Source organism: Montipora foliosa, chromosome 9, assembly GCF_036669935.1.
Source record: "Montipora foliosa isolate CH-2021 chromosome 9, ASM3666993v2, whole genome shotgun sequence".
In the NCBI taxonomy this organism is placed as follows: domain Eukaryota; kingdom Metazoa; phylum Cnidaria; class Anthozoa; order Scleractinia; family Acroporidae; genus Montipora; species Montipora foliosa.
The window spans coordinates 2,958,733-2,968,678 of record NC_090877.1 but is presented as its reverse complement, the minus strand read 5'-3'; the positions used below and the strand labels follow the sequence as shown (position 1 = coordinate 2,968,678).

Genomic DNA, 9,946 nt, shown 5'->3' with positions numbered 1-9,946 from the left:
GAAAACTGGACACCAGAAGCAGCGTGATGTTTTAAGAGTTTATACAAAGCAATAAGCTTCATGAAACATTGTCTAGCATAACAGGGTCTTTCTTACTTTGTTCGTCAGTAGTTGACACAAAACTACGTGTTCTACAAATTTGCTATCAATTGAGCGCTAAATGGCGAAGAAACAGCGACCATACACCACCGCTTAAAGGAGCTGTTAACAAAGATGGTGTAACGCTTTTAGGGGCAGCAACTGTAAGCGCTGTACATGAACAATGGCTCTTTTAGGAGCCAACAAACTTACAGTCGGTAGAGCAGCGGAGATCTAACCCGAAGGTCGAGGGTTCAATTCCCACCCTGGTCAGAGTTTTTCTCTGTCCTGTTGTGTGGGCCCATTTCCATCAGTAGGGCTAATGCTCACATGGTTCATATGGGATAGAAATCTAGCACTTCACATTACAAGTGCTACACGGCCAACATTTGTATATTAAACGTAACCTTTCCTTGTACTTGTACATGTTCATTGCTGTGACTTTAACAACTTCAGTTCCCACGGCCTGCTCCCGTCTGACCTTGTAGCTCAGTCGGTAGAGCGGCGGAGATCTAACCAGTTAACTCTGTTTAAAATATAAGTGCTACACGGCCAACGTTTGTATAAATGTAACCTTTCCTTGTACTTTTACAAAAGCAATGACCAGTAGTCCTTGGGAGGGTTGTGTAATATTCATTTACATACTTTTCCATAAAAGTGTCAGTTAACGGAAATTGGCGTTAAAATACACAACACCTTTTTCAAATGTTCCAGCAGATAAGCCACACCCCCGATTTCTAGCAAAGATTTTTGGAAAAAAAGGTGCGGCTTATCTGTGGGATTTCCACTTATGTGCAATGTAAGTATAATTTTATAATCAATTCAGTTCTTTCAATAGCCATCATTCAAAAAGTAAGATTAGGCACAGCTCTAATTTTGTCCTCAAGGCTTATTTCCACAGTATACTTCCCAAGTAATTAAGTAATAGAATTAAGTCCATAAGTGAGGTGTAAAGCTTTTAGGGAAAACAACTGTAAGCGCTGTAATTATTAAAGCTCACTCTTACATGAACAATGGCTCTTTTAGGAGCTAGCCGACAAACTTACAAAAGCAATGACCAGTAGTCCCTTGTAGGTCTGTGTAATATACATTTACATACTTTTCCATAAAAGTGTCTGTTAACGGAAATTGGCGTTAAAATGCACAAAACCTTTTTCAAATGTTCCAGCAGATAAGTCGGACCTCCGATTTCTAGCGACGATTTTTGGAAAAAACGTTGTGGCTTATCTGCGGCATTTTACAGTATGTGCAATGTAAGTATAATTTTACAATCAATTCAGTTATTTCAATAACACTCATTCAAAATGTAAGATTAGGCACAGCTCTAATTTTGTCCTCAAGGCTATTCCACAGTTTACTTAAGCTTCCCAAGTAAGTAATAGATTTAATTCCATAAGTGCTGGTATTACATTTAGGTAACTTCAAAATACAGTATTTGTGTACACGTCATTTACCGCACAGGTTTCTGTCATAACCATTATAATTACACTGTATGGTAGGTACCATTTGGTGTCATCTTTAAGTAAGTTGACGTGATCCCTAATTTCAGAAGGTGGTAGACAAAACACTGAGCCCAGTCCATGGACTAACCCGATGGACTACCCAAATGGACTACAGCTGTACCCTAAAACGGAGTAACTCTAAATAATATCATTATAATTATGTCATTTTAAATGCTAATTACAAACAAGCTGATTTAGTTTAACCTCGGTATATATGCATATTTACTACTTTTTACCCCTAGTTTTAATGTAGATAATTTCTTGTGTATTCGTTATAATATTATAATATTATTTAACTTGGTCTAACTAGCACATTGTGTGCTAATCTTTTTACTGAGTATATCTTTTTACTTTTACTTTTAAATTACGTACTTTTACAGCAGGCAAAGAACGAGGAGTTACAATTCTGTGTGGATGCAACTAGACAGTTTAAAAGTTGGAAACCCATACTATTGCTCTCTGACCCTGTAATAAGAGTCATTTCTGAAAATCATTCACTTTAATACTGTACATACATGTACACCCTCATCATGGGCATTGCGTGTATTTCATTAAGTTTAAATAACATGCCAAAGCCAGTTTTTTTTTCTCTCTCTCTCTCTCCTGTATCTCTCTAGACTTTACATGTACATGGAGCTTGACAATTACCACGGGCTATAAACTTAGCAGCTACAATTATATCATTTTCTCACCTCCCCTGTTAGCAACTCCCAGCCTGTAAACGTGTTATTGTTGCTTTGAATGCTGTTCATGTGAATTACTTGTGGTATAAACAGGAAGAAGATGGTTGTCAAAAATATGACAAGGTTAAGAAGAAAGAGCCAACGTAGCAACACAAAGTAGGACTGAACTCCAGATCCAAACATTCCTGTTGGGAAGGAAACATCCACAAAATTATAGATAAATTAAGCATCCTCTTAAATATGTTATTATTATTATTATTATTATTATTATTATTATTATTATTATTATTATTATTATGCAATTTGAAAGACTACATCATGTAGTTACTCCCTTGTATTTCCTTCACATTTGTGAAGTCAGTTCCATTCACATTTTGGCAGTGCTACAGATGAAGTTCTTTCTTTTACTAGCACTACAGTAGGGTTTAGCGGGCGCTATTGATTGCCACTTGATCACAAAGTCGATATTATTGTCCTTGAGTGACCATACATATTTGCTTAATTCCGTTGAATTCTTTGACGCTTTGTTGCGGAACAGTGCTGTGTGATTGCAGTAGCATGTTTTGAACTCGTTTTCCATTAATCCGACGTAGATTGCGCACTCATTGTTGTCTCTGCATTTGACCGTTGCTTGGTAAATAACCGATTGTTGTAAACATTTGCCTTGCACGGGGCAAGACGCTTTGTTTCGACAACTGCATAGCTTTGGCTCGTTGTTTGTACACTACTGTACATTATACCCTCCCATAACTAACAATTAACTGAAGGGCTGTGCTTTATACACGTTATTTGCAGCTAAATTATGCAATGTAACAGTACTAGTGGACAGCTGCTCAATTACCAATTATATCACAGTTGCTACTTTTTCACAAAAATTGTCCAGATGCAAGTCAATAAAAAGAGGTTAAAGTCTTGGTCACCCAAATGGAGAAGAAGTAATAGCTGACTCACCGTGGATTACTTTAAGGTCACTCCTCCACAACTCCATTGCGTAAAGAACTTCTTTGCATTGATCTATAAAATGCTGCCATCCCTGAGACAAACAATTCAATTTGCTGGTTTACAGCGAGTAAAAAACAATTTTTACCTCATTACATTCAATCAAAAGGGACTCTGTCACATGATTAGTTTTCTAGCTTGGAACCCTACAGAAATACATGTACAGGCTAAGTGACTGTCGAATGGACTTCAATGATCTGAGATTACTACTCAAGTTTTAAAACTTAATTAACCATAACACTCACTAGCCAAGATTTAAGTGAAAGCCCTAAATTTGAAAATTGAGTATATTAACTAACTGGATTTATTTTTGCTCTGCCTTTACTATTGAGTTACTGTCCATAATATTATATCAAAGATGGGGGCCTGCACTAGAAGTGATGAAAATACACTTCCACAAGCTGTTAGTAAGAATACAATGTAAAACATATTGAACCCCTGTTCATAGATGCAAAACTGAATTGTTACCATAGCAACTGAAAGCTTGAATTGCCTCCATTTACTTATTCCCTTGTGTGATCTTCTATGCACCGCTGACTCAACAACATTCTCTCTTTACGAAAGAAAATAAAAAACACAAACATTTGATAAAGGAAATTATCATCATATTATTATCATCAAGTTGTCGATGGTTCGCCTTGATTCTGTTTTTTGCTGTGATATAGCACGGTATAAACGTTAAAATAATGGCGCGCTCTTTATGCGGTTTGACAGATTTTCATTAAGCTTAAGCTGAGGGTCAATGGAACAAGAGTAGTATTATCCATGATTATTCTGTTATCGGATAACAGGATTCTCATTGGGTATAATAGACTGATAAGTGGCTAACATTAGCCAAGCTAATCATCTTTAGTAAAGGATATCTCTGATTGGCTCTAATAGTCAATAATGGCCGATAATGAATAACAGTTTTTAGTACCAATTATAATGAAAAAGTACCAATTAATTTGAAAAGGTGTTTTACATGTATGCATAAAAATCATTTCCTAATCCCACGCTAGCAGTTTTGAAATACCATAAGATGTACAAGGTTTTAACACTGAAGAAAGCTCCCTGGAGTTTCAAGAATGAGTGCAAACTAGGCACTTACATGTAAGTAGGGCATGAACCATGAACCCTCAGCCTACATGTGTACATGTAAATATACATGATTGTACCGCTGTGACGAATACACAGTAGAAAATAGATATTTTGACACACCAGGAAACTTTGTGCTGTCCTCTATTGCACACTCATCACGTTGCAATCCTGGATATACATGAACTGTATGTTGTGACTGTTGCGGCTTAATTTTTAGTCATCCGTGTGAGCTATTATTAATTTCAAAATGATTTCAAAGATGAATAAAAACCCACTGACAACTCAAACACCCTAGGATGTCCCCAGTTGACAGAGTAAAATCTGTCTAACGCCAGTGGTCAATGGGTGAAAGAGTAGTTTGAGATTTACAGAGTAGGTCGCAGTTACATGAAGTAGGAACAAGAAGGACTCTTTTCTGGATATGTATGATGTCAAGTTGAGTTGTAGAGAGGTTAGGACTTATGTGCCGATCAACTCGAAACTTTAACCCCCCCCCCCCCCCCCCCCACAAGCAAAGCCAATCGCTCACAAATGCTACATCTCTTCATTTAAACTCTTCCATCTCATCCAAACACGTGTTTTATAGCTGTTAGCAACTTCGGCGCCTGAAAAAAAATTTTTTGAAATCTGACTCTTCCAATTCAATTTTCCCCACCCCACGCAAGCAAAGGTCAAATTCCCCACTTCCCGGGCACAGAAGATAGTCAAATACCTGGGGTATGCCCATCCAGGAGGGAGGGGGATGTTGAAGTTTCGATTTGATTGGCGCATTACATGTACACTGCAAGAGATGGTTTGACATCACTTTGGTTTGAAGAATAACAAATTTACCTCACAAGGCCTAGAGGCATTAATTCAGGGGTGCAGGGATGGTGCAGTGGTGAGAGCACTCGCCAGGCTAACCAATGTGCTTCGATCACAAACATCTGTAAGTAGTGTTTAGTGTATTTTTCGTATTGTGTATTGTAAGTAGTGTAAATACTGTCTTGTAAGTAGCTTAAGTATCTTACTGTCAATAATGTAAGTACAGTCGAATAACTAAAGTAAGTAATTTGTAAGTTTATTTGCTCTTTGTGTTGAAAGAAATTTAATTGTTGGGGAAAAAAATGTGGTTTGATTCACAGACTCAGCATCATATGTGGGTTGAGTGTGTTGGCTCTCTACTCTGCACCAAGAGGTTTCCTCCGGGTACTCTGGTTTCCCCTCTCCTCAAAAACCAACATTTGACTAGACACTTAAATAAAGTTCCTTTCCTTTCCTTTTTTTTTACAGTGTATGTTCATTATTCTTCAAGCCAGAGTAGCATTAAGCCACATTTGAAGAGGAAGATTAGGAACACTTAATGACATTTTCACACAAAAATTGAATCTTGCTGAATGTAACCCATGGAATCAATTATCACCGACACATAATCCACATGCAAATCTAACACTGCTCCTGAGATGAATTCAAGACCATCAATACAGTGAGATTTGAACTCACAGCATTGGCAGGCAAATCCCCCCCCCCCCCCCTCCCACCTCCTGAACACTCCTGTGACCTTGGTGGCATACCTGAGACTTCGCTTTCTTCTGATTGAAGTTGGCATTTCCTTGATAGACTTTCTTCTCTGTGTCAGCTCTGCAAATTCTGCTGGTGTAAGGCTCATTGGCATGTCATTGATCACATCATCCTCATGGACACCTGCGCTGCTGCCTGCTCCATCAACTGATTGTTGACTCCTCACAGAACCACGTGAATTATGCCCCCTTAGCTTAAGAGTCCTTCGCATGCCTTGTTTGTATGCATTGCTTGATGGCAGACCTCGAATGGACTGAAACGTATGGCTAGGCATACTTTTAGCCAAATCTTTCTCATCATACCACAAATCTGCATCGTCTTCATCGCTGTCATCACCTTCATATCCTGCGTTAGCCCCGCCCTGAGGCCTGACATGCACCACACTTGAATTATTGCTATGATAAGTTTCTGTGGAAGCCATGGACTCCTGAGAAGGCACTCTCAAAAGGTTACTTGCAGAATGTGACGAGACTAGCAAAGGATAACAAGAGTCTCTTAATTAACTGATACAGTCTCCCTTTAATCTACAAGTATTAAGTAATGTACAAAATCATTTTTCCTTTAATTTTAGGAACCAGTAAGAAATTTAACATTAACTTTTCAACAGCTCTCAAAAGATACAACTGTACAGTACCACACCTAGTACAGTGTGTTTCATCAAATTAGACATAATGATTATAGCAATCATAAGCTTGGAGTACAATATTATTTCAAAAAGGCTACAAGTTTTCAACTCTGAATTTCAAAGTCTAATTTTTTTGAGGTACATGTTCTCAGAACAGGAAACTGGTACATTTTATTCCTACTGACTCCTGGTGACCCCAATCTGGAGGTCATTGGTAAGTTGAATTATTATATATTTTGCTGATGTAAACTTTGGTGTAAAAATTTTTTGGCCAAGGGAAATGTTCAATCTTGTATTTCCTTTTATTATATACTCAACAAAATTTATCAGGTTTCTGATTGGTCGATAATGTATGTATAAATAGGTTATAGAGTGCAATGTGGAAGTTGCTATGGAAACAAAGATACAGAGTGATTTTTTGAGTATATATTGAGCAAAAATCGTATGAACTTGCTCGTGCATTTCGTGATTTAAATAATATGGTCACTCGTGATGTTTTGAAAGTTCTCAAACTGCAATTTTGGGAACTTTCAAATCATCACTTGTTGATACGATTTGCTATTTAAATGGTAATTAACCCACTGACGCCTGGGAATGAGACTCGTCAACTGCAGGCATCCTTGGACGTTTCATGTGTCAATGGGTTAAAAGTACAGTAATTATGCAAATTTGCATTACATACAGTGTAATCAAGGATGAAATGATATATGAAATAGATCATAATGAACTGCAGATATGAAATCAAGTGAAGCTATGATCCTCGCAGTTATGAACGCAATTGCAAAAATTGCGTAAAGAAGCCTGAAAATTTCAGGACTTCAACAGGGTTTGAACCCGTGACCTCGTGATACTGGTGCAACCAGCTCTCAACGTCAGTGGTTTCATAGCTCAGTTGGTTAGAGCATCGCACCAGTATCGCAAGGTCACGAGTTCAAACCCTGTTAAAGTCCTGAAATTTTCGGGCTAATTTACGCAATTGCAAAAATTGCGTTCATAACTGCGAGGATCATTATAAGCTTCACTTGATTTCATATCCGCAGTTCATATATGATCCATTTCATATATCATTTCATCGTTGATTCACTCCTCATGGGAACATTAGAACCCACAAATGACCAGCTCCCAACGTCAGTGGCTTCATGGCTCAGTTGGTTTACAGCATCGCACCAGTATAGTGAGGTCACGGGTTCAAACCCTGTTGAGACTTCTTTATGCAATTGCAAAAATTGTGTTCATAACTGCGAGGATCAAAGCTTCACTTGATACTGTGTAATGTAGGTTATTAAGTAATTTAATATGCTTTGTTCTGCATTTCAATTAAGGCACCCAGGCAGGAGATGAGTGCACAGAAAAAAGTAGGTAACTTTCCATTTGCGTACTCTCATTCTGCCTTGAGCAGCATGCTGCATCATCAGATAATAAAGACCTCAGCTACTAAGTCAATCAGTATTGATATTGTTTCCTATTTGCCAAATACTCATGAATCAATTGTTAGTTATGTCATCCATGCAAGTTAATCAAGTTTCAGTAAACAAAGAACCTAATCGGTCTGTTTCGCTGATGAAGACGAGTTGGCCAATTAAGTGAGTATAGTCTAAATCAAAAATTCCAGAAGGCCACTTGAATCTTGTAACTGAAGTGAATTTGATCGAACCAAATAATATAGCAAATTATTCTTTAGGCACAAATGTATTTTGCAAAGGATACTCTGCAAGAAAACCTTTACAGCCTTTGTATAACGTTTATAGTGTACAGTACAGTAGAGTGGTGTAAACAGACGTTTTGTTGACAATTAATCGCATTGCACGTTTCCCATTTCCATGTCTGAAAAAATCGCCCCCTTCAAAGCTGTAGAAATTAATAATTTCGCCCTGTCACAGGAATTTCAGGGGATGATTTTCTTACCTTGAACCTGTATAAGAGACTAAATTCGCGAGATCAATCGTTCGCTCGCTCCCTCACGACGATTTCTTTGTCCACAAAAATATGCAAAATACGTACGTCAAAGCAAACATTTACATAATTTTCATTATCACGTTCCTATAACAACACAAGCGAAAATGCCGTGGGGACTCTTAATTCTGTTATTTTTCAAGGCGTCGAGGGGATAAAACCGTGATTCTGAGTTGGCTAACGCTGCATGGTATTGTGTGTACAATACAAGCCTCGAAACAAATTCTACTCAGACATAAAGTCTATCTGACAAGGAAGTGGTATTTATAAGGTTTTAATTTTCAATTAAAACGTGACAGGGACTTCCATTCTTCCTTTTCTTCGTTAATTCCGTTTTTTGGCTCGACAAACCTACGTCTATCGTAAAGAAAATTATCTTTCTCAAATTGGGTTTATGATTGAGGCCCAAAAATGCGAGGTAATGTCAGAGAATAGTTTGCTGTCTGGCAACGATTTGGCGCTTTTCACAATTTGCACGTACCATAGCTAATTTATTATAAGTTGCTCTGAGCTGCGTCACTTGATTTTTAAAATAAAGAGAATTGTCGGCCACTAGCACTGAACTATCGTCACAAACAGATAAATAAAATAACCTCACCAAAGCTTTCGTTAACGTGACCCATTCCATCGGAGGTGGGTGGTTTCTCTTCGTTCTCCCCCGTGACGGGACGAAAGTCAAGAAAACCGCTTATATTACGGGGTGCATTTCCATCTCTCTCAGAGTGGTCAGACATCACGGGTAACACAGAAGCCAATCATACAATTCACAAGGGCTGCAAATCGTTGAAATTTCACAGTGTAGATAATTGCCAGAGAAACGATAAACTGATATACAGTTCGAAAAGACTGGGTACTAAAAATAAAAAAAATAGAACCAAAGGCCACAGCTTACCCAGTCACCGTTCATATGTAACGCTAACAAAAAAGTTACCAACAATGTAACAAGGGCACCCAACAAACAAATTAAGCCAAAAGCTTTTGAGAAACATTTCTGGGCTCCTTGTAATGTTCAAAGACTGTCTTTAAAGAGACGTTTTTATCACCAAGAAGAATTTGATCAATGCGGATATCTTACTATCGATCTCAGACGTCCGTGAACAATGCCTTTTTTTCAGCCCACTTCACGGACCGTTGATTTCAGTCTGCGGTTAAAAAATTCTGATCACGTAATAACCCCGGGGGGGGGGGGGGGGGGAGGGGGAGGTACTTGATGTATCCCAGGTTGGGGAGGTGCGGCACGGCCCCTCATACCCTGACCCTGTTTAAGACAAATATCGCTGATTTTCCTACACATTTTAAGACAGAATTCCGATTTTTGATACCCTGTTTAAGACATTTAACCCAGTTTAAGACAAAAATTGATAAATCGATACCCTGATTAAGACAAAAAATGATAAATTCGATACCCTGTTCAAGACAAAAATCCCGAAAAACATACCCTGGCTGGCCGCACGTGCCCATTAAGC

At 38.2% G+C, this 9,946-nt stretch overlaps 1 protein-coding gene across 2 annotated transcripts in view; it reads right to left on the bottom strand.

Annotated features, from left to right (window-relative positions):
* Positions 1–9,307, bottom strand: part of LOC137971197 (transmembrane channel-like protein 7) — a 28,562-nt gene extending 19,255 nt beyond the window's left edge. The window contains exons 1-5 of one of the 2 annotated variants that reach the window (XM_068817956.1): positions 9,079–9,307; positions 5,896–6,373; positions 3,731–3,815; positions 3,215–3,296; positions 2,273–2,448 (exon numbers count right to left, since the gene is read on the bottom strand). In XM_068817956.1, coding sequence (XP_068674057.1) covers positions 2,273–2,448; positions 3,215–3,296; positions 3,731–3,815; positions 5,896–6,373; positions 9,079–9,214 — 957 coding nt within the window. In that variant the 5' untranslated portion in view covers positions 9,215–9,307. Of the gene's footprint in view, positions 1–2,272; positions 2,449–3,214; positions 3,297–3,730; positions 3,816–5,895; positions 6,374–8,432; positions 8,569–9,078 lie in introns of those variants that run through there. The other variant, XM_068817957.1, reaches the window with a different exon arrangement.
* Between the last annotated feature and the right edge of the window lie 639 nt (positions 9,308–9,946).